A 22,292-nucleotide genomic window follows, 5' to 3' on the forward strand; every position below is an offset into this window, starting at 1 on the left:
ATGTGGGCTGGGGAGTTTGTTCCCTCTTGAGGCACTTGGCGAACATCTCAGTAACCTTGTTGCCTCTCCTGTACCATATGTGATGCCTTCAGTGTGTGTGAAACAATGTGAATTGAAAGGTTGTGAGTAATATTTAATGCTATGAGTGAATTATTTCTTATCAATTGTCAAAGAGAATTATAGGTTGATGGCAAAACGCTGCTCTCTTCTTATCCATTCCCTGACTGGTTGCTGTCTGAAATAGACATGAGCTCTCGTCAGGCACAGGCTGGTTAAGGGGAAGTGCTCAGCCTCTGACAGCAGATACACATAAACTGGCAGGCTCAGTATCTTTAATCATTACTGTGTGTGATTTCCCACTGGGTTCTCCGGCCCTAATACGCATGGTCATTGACAACATGTAACAGGATAATTTGTTTACCTCCTCCTTTAGAAGCATGTGAACGTGACCTAGTCAGCTCTCTCATTGCTTAGCTGCTGATGGGCTAAATCTTTTTCACGTCCATCTCGATCTTTCTGCCTGTCTGTAGTAGCCACACAAATTCGCCCAAGTGTTTTCTGCAGTGGTTTTGAATGCTAATCTATGACCCACCGCGTAGGTGAAAATTGGTCCTGATGATTGCTGTATTGTTTGATAATTAAACACTTTTGTACATAAAAGCAACACATCTTCTTTTGTTCCTTTTTGCCTGGAGAGTCAGTTTCCTGGTTCCAAATTAGATTGCGCTCTGGAATAAAAATAAAAACAAAAACAAAACAAAAAAACATCTTGTTAAGCCAAGAACTAATCTTTCAAAGAAACTGGCTTCCCAGTGCAGAGGGAAGAGGCCAGAAAATCAGCAAAGAGCATTCGTAATGCTGGTGGTGATTTGCCCTATATTGCAAAGACAAACCGGTGTGTGGATAAAAGCAATTTGTAAAACCTTAGACCAAATACTGCAGTTCAGTGGCTGGAATTTAAAAATGCATAACAACAATTTGGAACTTAATTCTATCCGGCGGGGGGGGCTTCACACTGTTTTTGACACTGACGCAGTTTCGTATCATCTCTGAATGTGTTATCCTTACTCATATTTACAACACAAATTGGTCTTGTGGAGATTAAACACCTACAATCACTCACGGAGTGCAGCCTGTAAGCTTGCTCACATCGAAGTGCACTGCTACACTCACGACATGAATATCTGCACACTACCTAAATCTCCTGCTGCTATTAGCATGCTTGGCTGCCAACAGTCCAATCGCGCCGCGGAGCAGAGATTTGTGTTTTAGCTACCTGCCCGGCAGCTGTTCCAGGTGTCGAATCACCTTCAAGCCACAAATGCACTCTGAAAGCAGGAATTTTGTGATGTGTGACCACAGCTGGTTTATTTTCTCTCCACTGTGAAGCCAGGGGACCGAGGCGGCAGTTCAACAACCCAAAGTACTTGCTGCTTGTGCTAACATGTTTATTCTTGGCTCTGTGGCGCCGGTGTGCTTAAGCAATGGCTGTTATTAGCAAGATGGAAGTGCTTGTAGCTAAGCATTTCAGGGCTAATGCTCTTCACGGTGTTAATGAGCTTCGCTTGGTTCCTTAGCGCCTCCTGGTAGGAACGAGGAAAGTTTTCTCAGTTTTTTTTTTCCTTTTAACTTTTGTGGCACTGACAGTGAAGAACAGGATGATACTGTTTGTATTTGTATTTTCAGTGTATTTTAGATGTGTTTGGACGTATCATTCTAGGAAGAAAGTAATACATGTGTATAGTATTTGATGAAGCGATCAGTTTGTCAAGCCTGTATGTTGGTATACACAATGGCACATCTGGAATTGGAACATCGGGTATATGAAGTCTCTAGCAGAGGAGAATATTGTATACTGGCTAAGGAGACACTGCCTTATACATGATCACATTCCTGTTGTAGTTACATAAAAGTCATTAAGGATTGTGCAACATAATGACAATGGTGTTCACATTTGTGCACATTTCCTGTTCTGTGGTCTGTGCTGTTGCTACACTCAGTTGACCAAATTAAGGTTGCGTACCCATGTGCTAATCGTCATCAGAGTTAACAGGCTGCATAATATTTCATGAAAAGATGAGATGCACTCCAAGCCATGAATTTGTGATTTTGACGTGTAGGTAAACTGCATATCAGGTCTGATTGTATGTCAATAGAAAATGTATAGCCACCACTGTAACAAGGGTGACAGCCAAATGCAGGCATACTGTAGTAGATTCCACATAATGTTTGTCACACTCTGCGTTTGATCTGGTTTTAGGGCAAAAGGCATCGTCGACACTCCCCACTCTCTGCGGTGCTGAACAAGGTCAGAGCGTGCTGTAGATCAGCTCCGTACACATTCAAACAATAAGCTGTTCCATGTCATCACATCACTGTTCACATGTATGATGCACAGACTTAACTTTTGCTATACATTTATTTTTATTGACAGAAACTTTTCGGCATGGATCTGAAACTTTGAAGTACTGACTGAAACTTTGGCTCTTCTCATTAAAGTGTGGAGAAGCAGTGGGGCCCCTGGATGATATGTTCATTAGGACATGAAAACCAAAAGTCACATCACTTCTCTCTTTTTGAAGATTTTATGTCAGGGCCACTTTTTCAAGTTAGATTCCAGCTGAGTGGAGTCCTTTTTAAATGTCCAGTATGTGCATCCCCACTGTTTTAAAATCATTTCACTCAAATGTAATTGGCTTCATCACTGTATTCCCATCTAATGAAGGCTAGTGTTTGCCAGCTATGGCAGGCTTTTTTCCCAGACCTCCGATGGAACGTGTCGGGGGGGGAGTCTCAAAGGAGACGGACACAATGGCGACCTGAATGTCACTGGCATGTTTGAGCAGCTCTCATTTGTGAACGTCTGTCCGCGGGCCAGAGAAAACTCTCTGCCCTCTAGAAGGATGAGTTTTGTCACACAGTGTCATTTTTAAATTGGACTCCATCTCTCTCCGCTCAGCTTTGGACCTCATACGAGCTTCATTAGCATTTGCAGGAACTGCGAGACATTTACCACCATGGATTGTGACAGATTTCACAAGCTCAAATTTACTGTTGCCCTAGGGGGGAAGAGGCAGTGCTCACCATCTGTTGATTGTGACTGTACCCGGCACCGCCATAAGAGGCTGCATTTTGGCCATTGGTCATGGTCTAATGACGAGTGTGGTGTATAGACAAAGAGAAACTTCATTGGAATTTTTGATTGGCTTGGAAGCTGAGGTGTTTCTTCAGCTCACAGATCAATTCTAGTCTGTTTTATATGTCAGAATTAGTTTAAAAATTCTGGAATTTGTCGGTATCAAACTTTGATATTCAGATCAGCTTCAGTCCTCACTGGATGATTTGAACCTAGCTCAATTTTACATCGCTCTCCACAACTTTTTATGATATTTTCTTCCTGGAACATTGGCAGGCGAGTAAAGACATTTGATTCCAGTGAAATGGCTGTTGGGGGGGTAAAAACTTGTTGAGGGCAATGTTAGCCGTGGACTGATTAGAGGGAAAAATGCCTTGATCTGTTGGCCACAAAAATGCCACAGCTTGGCTGTAATACTGCACTAATTGTGGATGGAGTTTTGATGCAGGTGATGATTGGATGTTGAGATAAAACTGAGTTTTCTTTTAAAAGGGTCACAAAAATAGATAAAAAGCCTATAAATTATGGCTCTTGTGGGTAACAGGAAAGCGAGTTTGCTTGATTTGAAGATACATTGATGGGACAACAGAGGGAGATGAGGGAAATATAGACATAGATTAAGTCATTCATGGAAGAATATTCTTCATAAGAAAACTTCAGACTAAGTTGAGATAAAATATTCAACCACATCACTGTTTTCCATTGCTGGAGGGCTCAGCTCTGTTGGTTACCTCATTTTTTTACCAACATAAAGTTTGTTTCACTGCTAATTGGCTTTCAGCTCGCCAGTGTGTCTGCTTTTGTGTGACTCTGCTATTCATAAATGCAGCTCACAAACTAGCACTTTGAATAAGCAGCACCAAGTCATATTTGTGCTACTGGCAGGGCACTATAGCCTCTAGGAGACCTCGAGTATTTCTGATTATGTTGTAATGAAATGAGATGGAGGCTCCGTGCAGCAGGTCGCACAGACGAGGAGCTGCTCTGAGCAGATGTGCTTCTACACGATTTTCTTTAGTCCCATTTTAAAAGTAAAAGAAATGGAATTTCAAATATTCATGAGGAAAGCTTAACAGAAAAGCTTTCTGCATATCCCACAAAGTAAACGTGTGAAGGAGTCAAAAACATGTCCTTTTTAAATAATACTGTACCATGGTTTGGCTCAGGTTTTACGACGATCAAAAGAATAACACCTGTAGTGTTAATATGTTCGACTTCTTTTTGAATGATGTGCTCTTTTTTGTGGTTGGTTTTGGAGTACATGCTAGTTAATTCAGTCTTCTGTTTATTAGAATCCAATCAAAAGTCAGCTCATTGTAATGTGAATGGGCTGAGGGACCTGTGGATGTGTTACGTATGGGTGGTAGTCGGATACTGTTTGTGTATGCACCTCGTGTTAGCATAGTTCATTTTAAGACTCTGGCCTTCTTCTATTTTAGTGGCTGCCATCTTTTAACTTCTCACTTCATTCACAAGCAAAGGATTGTGTCGTCATTGCTGTGTTAATGCTGATTTAGTCTCAGCTCAAGTCAGTGCGTGTGATTTAAACTGTGAAAATCCCAGAAAATGAGTTACCTGCATTATATGTGCTATTGGAGAGGGAACGTCAGTGTTGATGTCAAGGGCGGTGGGTAATTTCAGCTTTAGAAGGCTATTCCTTCCCTAAAATTTACTGCTGTAGTCTACTCATACATATAGTGATGTGCAAATAATGTGTTGACAATGCAAATAATACTTCCTTAATGAGGAAAATGTTTATTAAATGACCTACAGCGATTTCTCGGCAGCAGAGATGATGTGAGTCCCCTTCCCACTAGACACATTAGCCATTTTCCTTTATGAATCTGGATCACTATCGGTCCTGTCCTTAAATATTTAAGAATCTAAAAGTTGAATTGCGTTTCATCAAGATTTTCCTCTGTCCTGTCAAGTTTCTAGCTGCAGCTTTTAGTTCTGCTGCTTAAATGTTCCAAAGTATTTACTGCAACGACATAACTGCACATGTGGAGATGTTTTGAATATTTGAAGCCGCCTCTCTAATCATGAAAGTACGTCATTAAAGATGACAGTCAGTAGGAAAGAGCTTAATTAAATCAGCTGCTGTTAGCTCAGCAACCCAATTGCCAGAATAAATGTTGGCAGAGTATAATACATTTCTTTATGTTGCAACTTCATGTAACTTTTCATTTAGGTTCAGTTTTCAGTCTTATCTTGTCACACACTTGTGCTCTGGTTAGGTTTAGGCACAAAACACTTAAAATACCTGTTTTCGATGGGGAAGTTGGGACAACTCTAACACTGATGGAAATTGTCCCGATGTAAAAAATATTGAGTTGTTTCACACATGCAATATAGAAACGCAGCCTTGAACTTTGGTCATAGGCTCAGCAGCCCTCCACCACCTGAAATGATAGTCAGGTCATAAACATGTATTGTGAATGTGATATGACGTGTACAAATGTGAACATATCAGTGGTCCTCTGCCAACATGTTCCAGCCCTGTGCTACATGCCCAAACGGTATAACAGAAAAGTGTTATTTAAAAAAAAGAAATCATTAAGAGTTATCAAGTAATCAACCACCCACCAGCAAATCGCAACCACGCTGATAAATCTCTGCCATGTTTTTATAGATGCTTGTAATTGAAACCAATAATAAAGCTATATATTCACACTAGAAATGAGTAAGCTACTTAATTAGACATCCAACCAAAATAGAAGTAATGTATCACAAATGCAATTACTTTAATAGTTGTGTTCTGTCATTTAGCTTAACAAAATGCTTTGTGATGTTGGCTGCTTGCTTGTACTGAAGCGCTGTCCTCCATCGCTGAGCAGCTGAATTAGTTGCAACTTTCTTACCAAATTACAATTACAAGTGACTTATAAAGACTTCAAATCCCAGAACCCAAAGTAATTATTCATAAAAGCTACTGATCAACAACCCTATCAAAGCTCTGCTGGTGTACCGTGGCCATTTGTGCAGCAGCTAGGTTAAACAGTAGATGATTATCCGCAGGTAAGTGAGAGTGACAGTAAATGATTATCACCTTCTGTGATGAAACAATCTTTCGTAGTAAGTGTGGCTGGCACCAGCTGATGAAGTGCCATGGTGGTGATGAGTGCGATCACCAAAGCGATAAACACGATATTCGCGACAAGCCCTCTGACAATCAGGACGAGGCTGTTTTCCAGCCTGCTGTGTTGTTTTTTTTTCCCCATTTATGAGAGCTGTGATAGAAGGACCAGGTCCAGACTGCTGACGCAGGTGATGTGAGCACCTTCTCCACACCTCTTATTTCGAGGCTTTCAGGTTCCAGCATGGTGCCATTAATCAAGCTCCAGAAGTTAAGTGTTACCAGAGACGTTGCGTGTTATGAATTGCAGGGGAAATGCATAATTAGTTATCAACAAATCTATTTTTCAGTGGGAACTGTATTCAGTTGGGGATGCATTTTGTTGCATTTGCTTTTCTGCAGAGATGATAATTGCTGCTTTGGACCAGAACTAGTGTTGGCTCACCTGATGAAGGCCTCATGGGAGTCCCTTCAAAGCAGAGAGATGGAATAAATATGACTTTCTTTTAATAAAAAATCTAAAATTCTATGCTGTCAATGTCAATTCCTTCCCATTGTATCAAACATGGTATCGTGTGTCGATATTTGTACAGTACATTTTATCGAAGATTGAAATTCCAGTATCGTGTCAACACTAGTGTGAATAAGTGTATCATGTAGGACAGGAAGGATGTTACACCCAGTGATGGATAGAGACGTGTCATTAGGCCAGGCTGGACTGACTACAGACCAACAAAAGAAATCCTCTCTAGGTCACTGATCCACTGAGTTTCTTGATAATCGTCTGATTCCCTTCATAACCTGACACTCTGTGTTCACCTTTGCAAACTTTCCGTATTTCTACACTGGTTCAGAGTTCTGTGTTCCATATGTCATCTAATGCCTGTTCTGCTTAGAGCAAAAGGAAGGAAACGAAGAGTACTCGCTCATTATTCCTCGGGTCTTTAGCCCATCCTCGGGACCTTAACCCAGACGAAGAACATTTCCATGTAATTGGTGCAGATGCTGCTCCTTTTGCCATTTAGTATTTTTGGCCCCTGCTTTTTGAATGGAAGGAACAGGGTGCAGAGTGTCCCTCACTACAGGCGGCAAATTACTCCTCAGAACTCCACTAACACCCCTGTGCAGCGCAGAGCTGCTGTAAAGGCAAAACAATTTGTCCAACATGAATAGGCTCCCTAGAGACAGTCTTAAGTGTTAAATGACCTGGGTGAACCCAATACTAATCCACGGATGGGAGTTATTCGGGCTTGGATGGCTAACACTTATACCCTCTGCGCAGCCATTTGAAGACTGTTTATGCAAATTCAAGGTGATCTGATTTTTCTCATGGCTTAGTTTACTGTCTCTCCCGGCCCCCTGGAGACTCCTGCAGTCACTCCTATCGCTCCAGCTCCCTGCCTGCACAGGAGTATCTGGTTGAGTGGGCGTGAAGGTAATGTAATACAGGTGTTTCACATAATTAAATGTCTCTAGTAATGGTTTAAAATTCAGGGGTTAGCGGAAAATGTCATATTACCTGAAAAGACGTCAGACCGCTCGGTGTATAAGTTGAGTTTTGTGCAAACACATGAAAATGGTGTTGACACATTGGCGTGGGGAGAAATCGCACGTCAGACCTTCAGCTAGAAAATGATACGAATACAAGACTTTTTAAAAACTGTAATACGTACATACAGTACACAATGCCTGGAAAGTGAGGAACAATAATAAGAATATAAATTTTTTTGTTAAACGTTACATTAACACAAATTATCTACAGAAAGAATTAATTATCTATGCATTGTGTTGCAGGGAAATCTACTGTAATTAGCATGCTAACCAGCTAGCGCTCATCCCTGCCCAAAGGTCCTGTGTTCGAAAACACCAAACACTCTTCTGGTCCCTGAGCTCGCTGTCAGAACTGCTCGCTGCATGTCTAACTCAGCAAACTAGTCAAGGGCAGCTGCAGTTAAAGCAGCAGTCAGCGGGTACTTTGGCAGTATGTTGCCCCTTATTTGTTTTGAGAATGAATTTGACAGGTGGCCAATTATTAGATATTGCACCTTTTTTAAAGAGAGAATTGTCTAGGAAAAGCCCCCCCCAACAAAAAACAGCAAAAAAAATTTACCTTAGAGAGAAGTACAAATTATATTAATTATTCTAATCTTAGTGGTTATAGTCAAAGTAAACAAAATAAATAAAAGTACAGGGGAAATATGTAGTTGGAACAGAAATTCAAATTCAAAATATATCTTTCCCGTAAGTGAATAAACAAGCTGTTCTCAGAGGAAAATAAGGTCCCAGAACACTATTTGAATCTAGAAAAGGTGGCAGGGTTCGACCCATATAAACAAGTTAAATTGTGTGAAATTGTGTTGTCCTTTAAAGTCAGTCTGTTTATTTAGTTTTTCAGTCATGAAAAACTGTTTTTTTTAGTTTGCTTCGGCATAGAAAAATCAGTCAATGAAGACCTTTCTCTTCTGATTAAAATTTATTCCCCAAAACTACACAGTCCACCCTCAGGAAAAGGCACTGGAGAATGGGGGGGAAATAAAATTGATAAGAAATAAATAAGTAAATAGTAATGAAACATGCATCCAGATGATGAGTCTAGACTTCATGGAGCTTGTGCAGTCCAACCGACTGGGTAAATACCCCTGTGCTGTGGGGGGAGCTCAGTTTCAGTTTGTTTTGAAGGCGGTATTAAAGCTTCTTTTCGAGAAACCTGTGCAAGGTTTTGTGTGTAGGCTGTTGTTAACACAGTAGGGGGCAGCAGTGAGCCATGGGTCGTACATCAGGCCCAACTTCCTACCTTCCCTTCTCTCCCTCGCTCTTCTCTCATAAACAGGATTGCGGTCTGCCCTCCAGACATCTGCTCGGTTGTAAAGGGAATGGATAAATAAAAAACAAAGGCCTGTGAATGACGCTCCAAGAATTTATGTTCCATGCTAACATATATTCTGTTTCAATATTATAATCCTTATTGGTACATTTATTGTTTGTGTCAGCGTTTACGTTTAAATGTGCCCGTTGTTGTTGACGCCGCACGGTTATGTCTTTGTGAAATGAAAGGAGGGCCGCACGGAGGGGCCTCGGGAGAGCGAGGCGAGCTAGGATGGAGCGAAGTTGGGGAAAGAAAGTACAGCGTGACAGCCAGTCACTGTACAATACAGAGAACAGATCATTAATTAATGGTGCTGAGAGTGTGGAGTGAATCGATTCGCCCCCTAAGCACGACATGCACCAACACCCCCATCTAACAGGCATGGTGGTGGTGCTGGTGGGGAGGGGACCCACGCTCTCCTTGTCAGCTCACCTCCGTTTTAATCACTTCTAATTGTTTCCAGTGGCATGCAGTAAATATCCAGGGGGAAGAATGTGATACACTCACACCCTCTGGATCCTCTCATCAGGTCCCTTTCTGTCTTTCATGCCGTGTGTTTTTTTTGTTTTTTTTTGGCTGATTCATCCCCTCCCTCAGTGAGCTGGATGCTTTCATTAAAGTAGTTGTTTCATATGTGCCTATGTTTTTTTTTTTTTTTTGTTATCACTACACATGGAGGTGTGTGTGTGTGTGTGTGTGTGTGTGTTCCTGTCAGGGGGTGACAGCTGGCTCTCTCTTCCCCCTGTCACACACAAAAAAGGCTGTGACTGCTGGAGTGTGACCGGCCTCTCGCCCGCCTGTACACCCCCCCCTTCCTCCACCCCTGCAGCCTGGCCGGCCCTGCTACTTTGCTTGTGGCCCACTCGCTCTTTAGATCCGCGCTGCATATGGGTCTGGTCAGCCATGGAAACCTGCTCAGCCCAATTAGAAGCAGCCGCCAGCTGGGCTTCCCCTCCATTCTTCCATCCCTCCTCTCTGGCCCTGCCACGTCCCACTCTGTTCCTCTCCAGCGGCTTCACGCTCCAGCATCCCACAATCAGAGCCTCTCTCACGCCCATAATCATGCCAAGCTGATGGGCACACTGTCCCTGGCGCTTGGATGGAAGCAGCGATTTGTGACTCGTCTGCTCGGTGTGGACAGCATGCACGCACGTCCACGCTTTTGCAGCTACACATACCAAGACAGACAGGGTCCACAGTCTCCCCAGCCAGATGCTGTGTTTTGTCTCCGGCCTCACCAGCTGGTTTGGACCAAATGGCTGTAGAAAATAAATCACTGTGTTATTGAGTTTATATCTCGGTGGCTGGACCGCTCTGCTCCTCAAAGCACATCCTGGCTTTACAGACAAGGTGGCTGCAGGAATAAGGTATCGTTCAAAATGTCTGGAGCAATCAGGGCTCCCTGGTAACTGTGGAATAAAGCTATTCACTTTTTCAGTATGGATTTCTTGTCCTATTAATATGGCTCTGCTTTCTGGCTTCAGATTCACTCACCAAGCATTCATTATCCGTCACGGGAATATGATATGCAAGAGTCTGTCAGTAAAATGTTAAAGCCTGAAGTTGATTCGTTTCAGCACACGTCGTGCACTCCTTTTTTTCTCTGATGGCTTTTAGTTTATTTCGGCGCCTCACCTGCAGTTCAGGTACTTGCACAGTCATAAGGTTTTTTTGTATAATGCAAAAACCAAGAAATTCATTATCATACAGAAAGCACTCAAATGCCAAACCTTGCTTTAGAAGTTTGACTATATGCTCTGAGACTAAACTTAATGATTTAGATGTTAGAAGGAGTGAGGGGCTTCAGTCGTGACAGATGTTCATACACAATAACTGAATGACATTTGGGACACACACACTCATGCTCATCTCTTTTGTGCCAGCATATTGATTGTTTTCAGCTGTATAGTCATATTGTTTATTGTCTAACTCATTCGTTTCACTCAAAAAAGTTTGGTTTCATGACAATGTTCTGTTATGGATTCTAAATTGCACAATGTTTGTAAAGGTTACTACTCAACATGGTTTCACTTTTCTGTCTTAGCTGCTTCTCTGCTGTCTTCCCTCATATTTCACTTTGAGGTCATCAATCACTGATGTGGGCCTGATTGCACATGAAGTGGCTGGATCCCATTTTGAGGTGTGACAGGGGCCTATTTTGCGCTGGTGGCAGTGATGGCTGTGTGTCAGAGCTCGTGACAGAATGCTCTCCTCCCCGTCTCCTGAGGTTTGGGAGTTTGAGGGGCCACCGGCCCCTTTTGTCCTCCTTTTGTAGATGGTCTCCGACACGGCTTGTTTTAGGCAGAGGCAAAGGCAGTAATTGATTTCTCTCTCCTCTCTGATTCCGCCTCTGGCTTTCAGGGGCTGGGCTGCATCTCTGCTCCGAGAAACAGATGAATAAAAAGACAGAGCGTGAAGTTTATGGCCAACAGTCGCAGCGTCTGACAGATGGTCAAACCTCACGTTATCAGGGCCTGATAGAAGTCCGGAATGTGGTGGTTAGCTTCTGAATTGGCTTCTGAAAGGATCGGTCATATATATTAGAGCAGAAGGTACTGAGCCGTGAAGAGCTGGAGAGATGGGAGATATGGAGGCGTGCAGACGCTGAAGGTGAGAAGGACCTAAGCTCAGATCTGACAGGCTACATTAATAGATTGGTGAACTGATAGATGCACAGCGGAATGGTGCCATGAATAAACTGATTCAGTCACAGAAATTGAATTTTTCATCCCTTTTGCAACATCCAGTGGAAAAGTTGTCACAATGTTCAGCAACTTCTGTGAGATTAGTCCAAGTGAATGTCACAGGAATTAGTTTTTGAATGTACTGTGAACCAACAGTTTCATCGCTGACCAATCTATTTATTCTAAGCTCAACAAAAGAAAGTTAGTTATTCGTCTTTTCCTTCATAATATCAAAAGAGTCAACAGAGCAGTCATCATAATTGTGACCTTGTGTCTCCCTGTCAGCTAAACTGACTTAATCAATTGCAAAAGTTGTCAGCTGTGACAAGAGACGTTTAGCCTGGAGACGAGAGGGACGGGTGGCGTGGACTGTCTGCAGACGCTCGAGCCTCTCTCCATTAATGTCAGTGTCTGTTCCAATCCAGACAGCTCGCCTCAGACATGCTCCAAAACTTTGTTGGCCAACTTCCCCTAATCTCTGTTCTTTTTTCTTTCTCTCTTTTTGCACCGCACGCAGGAATAAATGAGCCAATTAACAGTGAATGAGAAAATCTCCCTGTATGTTGCAGTATGAGGTGTTTTGTGAGTTGCATCTCACAGAGAAGCTGTGGCGTTCTGTGACAGGAAAGCCTAAAAAGTGCTGCTTGGTGTCATTTTAATCACCTCTATCAGCTCGTTTGAATTGTTAGCACCTCTCCCGCCCGGCTCAGGCAAATTGACAATGATGCTTAATGAGTCATCAATGGGGTTCATGCGGCAATGCATCATCGAAATTAATCAACACGGATGTCGTGCGTTCTGAATTGTTTTCCCATTACTGTCATGGTGAACAATGATCGACAATCCTCTATGTTAACGAATTGTGGGGAATATATTGAGAGTTCTGATGAGAATAAAGGATGTAAAGAGGACAAAAGGGACTGATGACAGTCAAACAGTGATGCTGACGCCGACTCCTTACACGTTGTCTTTTACCCTCCACCTGCCCTGTAGTAGTCTGCCGACACACTTTGTTGCAGAATGACTGGTTGCGAAATGGCACATTTATATTGCATGCTGTGCTGAAATGATTTCCCTGCCTACCTTGATGCCTATTTTGTTATGGAAATTCATGATGCATTAACATAACCAGCAGGAGTTCCGGAACAGAAAATAATGAATCCTGGTGGGAAGGAGCAGCGCTCTCCACCCTTATCTGTGAATTGATAAATACACATACAGTATGCCCATAAGGGTCACACCATGTACACTCCAACAAACGCTTACCATCCTTGATGGCTGTTCCTCATTGTGAAGTGAAGGCTCTCCCTAGAGGGAGAATGAATTTAATGGCACCATGGTAGAATGGAAAGGTGGTTTTCAGACAGAAAATCCTGAAAGGAGCATCTCACCTTACCAGCTAATGGTCATATCCCTATTGTGCCTTTCTCGACAGGGAAATCAGCATAGTTAAGAAGACCACCGACGGGGGGCTACTATTGCCAAGATCAGCTGGAGGATCACGACTGCAATGTAGCTCAGCTGTGAAATGGCCCCCATCCCAGCTGTGTTTGCTCTTCTTGGCGTGTAAATCACATTATTATTAAATCAACTCGTCATTACCTTCTGATACATTTTCTCAACAAATGGGCTGAGCTAAATTGGACACAGTGTTCGGGATTCACTTTTCTAAACTCACCTCAGCTCATCTGATTCTGGATGCATGCAGGGCCTCACTTACTCCAGCTTGTTGCTACAGCAACAGTTTCTCGGAAGCACCGGAGGACCCCGAAGGCTCCGTCAGTGCTGACAGGCAAGATGGTGAAATGCAAAAGCAATCAAGCTTATCTGTTTTCTCACGAAGATGTGATCTCAAATTTGTTTGGGAAAATAATCAGGTAAATGTAATTCTTCACAGCATTGTCAACAATCAACAACAACCTACCCGTAGATTTGAAATGGCATGGCACGCTAGGATTTCATCACATTTGTCACTGGAAGTTTGTGGCAACTTTTTCTCTTTTGGCAGCAGTGATTAGTGACAGTGGCCAAGAAGTCGCCTAGAGTGGTTAGGTTAATCACACAGGCAGAGGCTGCTGCCAAGATTCATTTGAATGGGTCTTAAGACTGTGAGTCATTTTGTTGATTAGCGCCGTGAGTTTGTCTGTCTGCAACAAGATGCAGAATATTAACACCACGCTGATGCTATTTTCACTCTTTTGGACATACTATTTACATGTAGGTCATCTGCGGAGAACTGTTCATCGCAGGGATTTCATGGTGATCGTTACAACTGTTTCATATGGTACATAAACTATGCGGATCATTCTGCAAAAACAAATTTAATTGAAAATACTCCAGCGAGGGGAAATTTGAGCCATTGCCACAGGGCTCCTGGCAAAATGCTAGCGAGTTGGTAAATCCATTAAAATCTGTTGTTTCAATCTGTGACAGTTGAGAAACAATGAGTGGAATATAATGTTGCCAACTTGATGGCACTAAATTAGACATGATGGCCAAGGTAGCTCTCGTTTTGATTTGCCAAATAAAACCGAAATCAAGGGCTACTAACCTACCTACTAACTGCTGCTAGCTAGCAGGTGACCGTGGATGACCAACGCGGACTAAAATGACTTGTATTTAGACTTTTCACACTTCATAGACACAGATGGCAAAAAAAGTTATGCTGTTGGTCAGTTTTATCCAGGTTTAGGGCCTGGATATTGACTGATTCTGAGAGTACAGCACAGTTTGGTAGCCGAGTTTTAAACTGTCACTGCAATTTGTGTCTCCACGGTATCAGTGATGTGATGAAAAGGGCCCGCATTCCTGATATGTTTACTCTCCGGGACGGAAGGTCAAACTTCATCAGAACAAGATGTTAACTTGATTTGCCCTCTAAGTTCACAGATACCCACGAGAGAGCGACGCCTGTAAGAGAGAATCAAATACTAACTACATGCTTTATCTGACACCCTGTGATCACAGGTGAAGCCCTCTGTCGAGTCGCTCTGCTGCACTGCTGGCTGATGAGGATTGGTGCCGTTGCCGCCCCTTGACAGGCGCGAGCATGTCAGAGTGCACGCAGATATCCGAGCGTCAGAGCCGTAGGTGAGTGGGTTAAAGATCTCTGTCTGTTATAACAGGACAAGCTCGGCTAAAGTTCAGGCATTGGTGAGAAAATGTGGTTAACTTGTGCCTTGTGGTTTGACTGAAATCATTCCTGTGTTCCCAGGGTTTTGACCTGAGCATAATAAGAAGGGGCATGTGTGTCAACATAATATTGGGAACTTGGGGATCTGGGTAAAATGGACCCTGGAAACATGGGCTCTGGTGAACTTAGGACCATGGGAACATAGAATCTTGGCAACTTGGGACTCAAGATCTTGGGAACATTGGACTCTGGAAACATTAGATACTTGGGAACATAGGTCTCTGGGAATAAAGCACTTTGGGAACTTAGATCCTGGAAGTATGGGGTTTGGGGAATTTAGGACTATGGGAACAACGGAGCTTGGGAACATAGGCCGGTGGGAACATAGGTAGGCTCCTGCTTGGCGTGCGGTACCATGGTTGACACTAAAGCTGAACATATTTTGAAAACTTCATGACAAAGTGCAAAAGAAGGCATTAAGGGAGAGTCTCTCTCTTTAATAAGAACTGGAGAGACTTGTTAATGAGCCTTTTCCTCAGGTGCTAACTTCTGTTCATATGCCTTTCAACAATATATCACCATTGTGAGAAAGAGCCAGAGAACTGCCGGTGGGAATGTTCGCTCTTCAGGCTTAAACTGCATGTTTGTTTGAGTAACAATGTTAAAACCAACAAGCATCACAAAACAAGTCCATTTTAACACTTTGAGCATATAAAACACACATGCCATTTATTAAAAGGCAGTATCCTGCTGATTTTATACTGAACTGAATGTGAAAAAACATTTTTCCATTTGACCTCAGCTTCCCTGTTCTGCCAGATATCTCTCTTATTCAGAATTTGTTCCTAAGTGCACTCACATTAGTAACTAGGGTGAAAAGCTGCAGGGTTCCTGGAGAAACAGTGCACTTCCCTCAGCTTGAGTCCTTAAACTTAAAATGCTGCGCTGATTCATTCTCAGAATCTCTAAAATCTAAGATCCAGGTGACATTTTGCTTTAATGAGTTATGGAACATCAGCATAACCAAACAGCTCACACAGTTACAGCCAAATAAGGCTAATGCATTTATTAATGTCCAATTTAATTACCGAGCGTTTTAGAGCCGTTGCTTTTCATTTTCTTTCATTAGCCTTTCTGGGTTATTTTTTTTTCTTTTTCCCCGGGAAAAACAGGAACAGAACATTTTTAATGACTTCTGAAGTAAATTCATTAACAAGGGGACGGACGTGTTGACTCGTCAGTGCTTTCCCAACTGCATTCGTTTTATTAGTGTTGCATAAAGAGATGTTATCATTTAAATCTCTTGTTTCAGTTAATCTCTCTTAAAAAGAGCACGCTGCACACAGACACGCTGGATGCCTTTATTTAGATGTGATCCAAATGCAGAGGCTTGTTCACCAAAAGCTTTGACCTGGCGGATAATGAGGACAATTCCAAGCTAATGATGCCAATTTAACGGTGGTTTATCAACACCTATTGTTGATGCGTCTCCAATTAAATTAAACGCAGGACTTTATATCGGTCCACGCTGCGGTTTATCAGTCTTGGCGGTGAGCGGTTCAACCCATAAAGCAGCAAAATAAGTTCACTGCCACACACATCAGCTTCATGACCCACTGAAATGCTGAACCAAGCTGTGGTTTGTTTTGAGAAACGGCCGTGAAGCTAATTCAGGTGCGGATGTGGCTCTTGTGAATTAAAGCCGAGTTGCTATTCTGAGCAAGCTGATGTGGGGGCAGAGAAACCCAAGTTCTGATTTACCGGTCAGTGATTTAACACAAAATGTTAAAACCAAAGTGGACTTTAGATAACTTTATACAGTGCGTTCACATGAAACAGTTTCAGTCTGGTCTTATCTGTTCTGTGGCTGCAATAATGGTGAGATTTGAATGTATTACCTGAATACGCAAATTATCAAGTTGATAATTGGAGCAACAACAGAGAGCGAGAGAGATGGAATTAGTTTATTAATCCTCGCTCTCGTCTGTTCTCTTGTCATGAGGGGCCATCAGCACGAGACAAACGTGCTTTTTTTCCCCGTCAGACAAACAAATGTAATCTGCATAACCGTCTCGTGCTGCTGGAGTTTAATCGACGTATTCTCACTTGTTCAAAGCAAACTGGCAACGCTGCAAGTCAATTTCCTTTCAACATTTCAGTGGCTCTCGCTGCCTTTGAAGACTGGCATCCATAATGAATGGCGTCAATTTTCATCCCAATTAGAGTGTTTATCTCGGCTTAGTTCACCTATAGTGTTGCCTTTGCCTCTTGTGGGGGCGATGAATTTTCATGAAGGACAAACACTGTACTTCAGATAAAAACAGCTTATCTAGTGCTGGGATTTAAAGCTTCGGAGCCGGATTTATTTCCCTCCGATTTGTTTGTGCCGTGTTAACAGCCAGCGTGGCACCGGGTCGCAGCAGCGTGGCGGGAGGCCGGAAGAAAGTGGGAGGAGCTGGCGTCAGGAGAGTGGTGGGGGGAAAAAAGCTGACTGAAGGAGAGGGAAAACAAGGTAATGCATGTTTATATAAGAGGGGGTCTGCAGAGCTTTCATCTGGGAGATGGAATAAACGGAGCACAGCACATCATATCAGCACATAGCTGCATGATAGGACCTGTCAGATGGAGACGTGGCAGCTTCACAGGTCAATCTGCACTGCTGTCTTATGCATTAATACCCCTTCATTTGTTGATGGCTTAGGTACAGAGACAGTGCCTGGGAGATGTGTTTGCAGTTCTGTTAACTATGTCAGCCTCACAACACTGACGTAAGCCAGAGAATCCAACATTGTTGAGGTGTAAACTGGGACGGCAGGCTGCTTTTTGTGGAATAGACGGTTTGTTATTCTAGCCCTGAAGTGTTTTGTATGCCGAGGAGCCGGTGCGAAGCAGCAAGATTGTTAGATGAAACTGCTTCCCTTGACATTAACCACTGCTCAAGTTCAGGGAACCCTCAGCTCTGACACACAACATTTAAATGAAGTCATTAAAATTGAAACTGTCTCCATTCCAGGGACGATCACACCTGACGTCTGCTTGGCATGCGACAAGTTAATGGAACGTAAACATGATAGCAGCTAAAGCCATGTGAAAGTGATTTTTTTTTTTTTCCACAGCAACGGGTGGGACACGTGTTGATGGGTTTTTCTTTTAAAATGTATTTTTTTTTTACCATTTCGTAACCAAAAAATGATCACAATGACTGAATACTTTCTTTTTAACCCAATAAAAACAACCATCTTGACAGTATAATGTTTAAAACACCAAGTTTTAAACATTGTTTGGAATTTTTCCTACATTTAGATGAACAGGAGCATATACAAGTTTTTGACAAGGACAAACAAAAACGCGATATCTTCAGTTCTGCTGCATCGATTTTCATCTATTCAAAAAAGAAACTTTCCATTCTTGCTGTATCTGTGTTATAGCAGCACGATGCTAAATCAATGGAGTACCCTTTTAATTAAAAATGGTTCACAAATGGTGGCAAACTTCACTGCTTGATTTGCCCTAAAGCAGCCTCGGAAGTAAGCCAGTGTGTAGATTTTCAATTAAAGTGTCTTAAAAGTGAAGGCAGGGACACACTACGACTGTTTATCACAAGATAATCATGATTTGGGACATCTGTTCAAAATGAGTCTGCCCAAGTCTGATGATAAAAGCACACAGAGAGCGATGGTGACGGTTTCTAATTAATTGTTGTTTTGAAGCAGTGGCTGCCCGTCATCCCAGTGTGATGCGTACAGAAAGACTGAGGCCGTTGACATCTCGTCTTAATAATTCTATAAATATTGCTGGCTGTAAATGTTAAGTGTGCTGTGAGTGAAAATGGCTCTTATTTTATAATTCACGTCAGGTGTCGACTGATGAAGTTATCTCACCTTCAGCTATCCATATAGGCAGTGTTGCCCTCCTCTCGTCCTTATTGTCATTTTTTTTCCCTCAGTTATATTCACTTTTACACATGGATTGTGTAAATTGGTAAGCAAAGCTCTTTTTGATGGATGTCCTCTCATGTTGGGTAATGGAACATGTATGTTTTGTGTCCTTGGCCCCAATATGTACATCAAATGTTTAGTATGGGCTCTTGTAGTGGGTGTAAGTTGTTAAGTGTGGTTTGTCCATTCTATATAAGGACTGGTTGGTCCTCTGGTTTATTTTCAGCTTTACTCTGATTAGATTTTTTTTGTGTGTGTTGAGACAAACCTGCTGCACTCTGGTCCAGACTGTCCCTGGGGGCACCAAAGTCACCACTATTCAAGTCCCACGAGTGGGTTTTAATCAGTAATCATAAAATGTGTTTTGTGAGGATGAGTTTAGGAATAATAAACAAAAGTTAACATTAAAAAAGATTTGAAAAGTTGCAAAGATAATATCTGACTGACGTAGAAGGATCTAAACACCTTGTGAGGTCTGGCCATTAGTGAGTTCCACAGAAGGAGGGAAAGCTCTGGGGGTGAGAGGGTCAGCCAGATATCTCCTCTCATTTGATACAGGACAGAGCCTGAGGGGCCGGAGAGGCAGCGTGCTGGAGATCACAGGAACAGACTAATTGTTTCTGCCCCAGAGACACATGACTGATTGCTCTGTTACAGTTGTTCAATTTCACACAAATGAACTGAGGGGAAATTAACTACACCAGCTGCAGGCAGAGTGACATTTTTTAGCTACTGTCACTACAGAGATAAAAAAAAAAAAAAAACAAGACTCATGAGGCACATTAAAAGCTGAGACATGGCTTCCACCTTAATCTTTATTAGTTGCTTCTGTTATAGTTTAGCAAAGCAAACATCAAAGTATGAAGGCATCATTTCATAGAACTTTAATTCATCTGATCTTTAGTATGGCACCACTGAAAATAATTAATGATCATCTCAACATTTAAAAAGAAGCCAAAACCCTTTTTTTTGTTTTTAAATCAACCGAGGAGAAAACAAGAAAACCATTAACAACAGGTATTAGCCATTACATAATGTACTTTAAAGTTACAAATCATCCGCAAGCAAAACACAACCAAGAATTCATACTTGGACCACCTCCTTAGGTCTGTGATCGTGATTTCTGTAGTCTGATATGAAATAAGGCAGATTCCTTCAATACAATTAGAGACAATCTGGTAAGGAGACAAGCGAAAGCGAAGAGGACTGTTATTCCTGTTGGTGAGGTTCAAAGCAATTTTTCTGGCATGCACTGGAAACGGCAACGAAAAAGAAAAAGGGGGAGCGAAAGAACTAACCAATTTATTAAAAGACACTCACATCCTGTTTTAGTGCACGCGGGCATTGATGAACAGTTTCTCTGGCGTTACGAGTTAAGCTGCGGTCACAGCAGCAGCGGATGTGATCGCCTCCGAATCAAGGTATTGGCTGATTTGACTAAACAATGGTGCTGCAGAGTGTGTGTGTGTGTGTGTGTGTGCGCGCGCGTGTGTGTGCGTGAGAGGAGACATGGCAGGTGTCAGTGTGTCGCACTCCAAAGAGGCCTTGCGATGCAATGCAGGGTGTTGTCAGCTAGACCACAGTTGAATGTCATCATGACTGCGGCGGCGGTTGTTTCGGTCGCAAGAACAAAAAGGATGGCAGATGTTAAGCATCAACCCAACCTGGAGTGTCAACATGAGCAGGAGCTGTGGCTGTTGTCCTCTGACAGCTTCACCATGCTCTCACAGTATAGATCAAATAAAGAGACTCGGTTCATCTCGGCACACCCAGCTGGCAGAAATGATGTATGACTCTAACACACAGTGAGGTATGGCTCATCTTTTCTGGTTGATATGTTCAAGTCCTATAGTAAGGTTTTGTACATACATACATATACATACAGTACATACATACTTCAGGGATGAGTAGATTCTTAATGTAGAGGGGGGAAAGGCTAAATAAAGTAGGGAATGTGAGCATCTTGTGAGTTACTGGTTGTCCTGGGCCAGTGTCAGAGCCCATACTGACATGGGCCAGTCTGACACCAGTGTGGTTGGCTTCGCACAGTTTGCTGGCTGTCAGATGAGGTCGACTGTCCTTCCCTCAGCTGGTCATTCTTTCTTCTCAACAGTGTCTGGGGTAAAAAAACAAAACAAACACAAAAAACAAATTCAGAGTCTGAATGTTTTGCAGGGCTAAATGACCGTTTCACACTTTGCTGCGTCTTTAATATCAGAGTTTATTGCCGTTTCTCAAGCTGCTTATTTGTCTTATTTCAGCAGAGGAGACTTCTATTTACAATCTCTGCAAGGCTGAAAAGATAATTGCACACAACAAAATAGAAGGGAGGACTGTAACTGAAACTATTCGTCGATTTGACTGTACGGTCGATCAACAGAAACAATTTACTAAATGTAAAAATTGCTACAGATTTGCACGCAAAAGTGCCTAATTCTAGTTTATGAATTGTGAAGATTAGCTGTAGTTAAATCTTGGGCTTGAGGGCATTATAATAGCCCTTTTTTCTTTAATAGTTTTTTGTAGTCTAAATGAAAAGATGATTTCATCAAGCAAATTATCACAAGAGTAATCATTAATGACCATAATTGTTAGTTGTAGTCCCAGAAGAAATAATTTACTGTTACCATGTAGAGTCTGTTCGGATATTAGCTTTTGAGAAACAATGTGGGGCCATTAATATTAAAAGGCTTTTCTCCCATTGGAACATAAACTGTAAAATGAATGGTGGACAGAGCCACAGTGATATCACCAGTTGGTTTGTGGAATACTGTCTGAAGCTCGAGTTTGGCCAAGGACACGCCTTTGTAGGGACCTCGTCAATCACAATGTAGCCACGCCCGAAGCATACGTTGTTCTGTTGTCTATTTTACTATAAATAGGAAGGTGACGAAGACTTGAACACAACTCACAACTGAAACCATAAACTGAAGAAACAAGAGAGCTCATGGGCAAATTTGAAACGCCAGTGATTTTTGGCATAATTTATTATAGATAAAGGTTCACTTCATTAGCAGACTTTCTCTAGGGACCAATGATATGATATGAATGATATCTTTACCAAATTACATGGCAGTCTGATCAGATGATATTTGGTCCAAAGCACGACGTCTTGCTCTGGCAGTCACAAACAGGGCAGACAGTGGCGACCGCCCAGTCTCATGTGTTTTGATACTGTGCTACTAATTTTAACTGCTCACTCTGTGTTAACCAGCTCCCTTATACGCCATCCCACCCTGATCCACACGCTTGTTCGATAACAAGCCTTTTCTTCTCTGGCGCATTGTCTGGCATTGTTTAAGCCCTCTCCTTTCTACACCAACCCGTTTGTCTCTGCCAAGTTACTTCATATGCTGCTAGCCTGTCCTATTTATTCAACCCTGACAATCTGTTCACAACAGTTGCTTAATGAATTTTTTTTTTTCCCCCCACCTGGAAAGTGTTCGATGCCCGAATCCG

At 42.3% G+C, this 22,292-nt stretch overlaps 2 protein-coding genes and 1 long non-coding RNA gene across 21 annotated transcripts in view; 1 reads left to right on the forward strand and 2 right to left on the reverse strand.

The window, feature by feature from the left end:
• The window catches only part of kif16bb (kinesin family member 16Bb), a 58,000-nt gene that overhangs the window by 32,201 nt on the left and 3,507 nt on the right, over window positions 1-22,292 (forward strand). The window contains exons 20-21 of one of the 7 annotated variants that reach the window (XR_005079187.1): window positions 2,261-2,308; window positions 14,730-14,852. The exons of 1 other annotated variant lie outside the window; for it this stretch is intronic. Coding sequence is in view for 4 of the 6 variants with exons in the window: in XM_037122844.1 (XP_036978739.1) it covers window positions 2,261-2,308; window positions 2,435-2,464 (78 nt within the window). In the remaining 2 variants the exon portion in view is untranslated. Of the gene's footprint in view, window positions 1-2,260; window positions 2,309-2,434; window positions 2,517-6,614; window positions 6,740-13,197; window positions 13,237-14,729; window positions 14,853-22,292 lie in introns of those variants that run through there. 5 more of the 7 variants (XM_037122845.1, XM_037122844.1, XR_005079188.1 and 2 more) reach the window with 5 other exon arrangements.
• Window positions 11,144-13,219, reverse strand: LOC119033171. Its single transcript, XR_005079189.1, has 3 exons — window positions 13,154-13,219; window positions 13,029-13,070; window positions 11,144-11,455 (listed from the first exon to the last, which is right to left on the reverse strand). It is a non-coding gene; the product is annotated as an uncharacterized LOC119033171 (long non-coding RNA).
• Window positions 19,616-22,292, reverse strand: part of macrod2 (mono-ADP ribosylhydrolase 2) — a 421,900-nt gene continuing 419,223 nt past the window's right edge. For all 13 annotated transcript variants that reach the window (XM_037122855.1, XM_037122864.1, XM_037122863.1 and 10 more), the window contains one exon: window positions 19,616-20,949. In XM_037122855.1, the coding sequence (XP_036978750.1) occupies window positions 20,927-20,949 (23 nt within the window). In that variant the 3' untranslated portion in view covers window positions 19,616-20,926. The remainder of the gene's footprint in view (window positions 20,950-22,292) is intronic.

The sequence above is a fragment of the Acanthopagrus latus genome, chromosome 15 (assembly GCF_904848185.1).
Source record: "Acanthopagrus latus isolate v.2019 chromosome 15, fAcaLat1.1, whole genome shotgun sequence".
Classification (NCBI taxonomy): Eukaryota; Metazoa; Chordata; class Actinopteri; order Spariformes; family Sparidae; genus Acanthopagrus; species Acanthopagrus latus.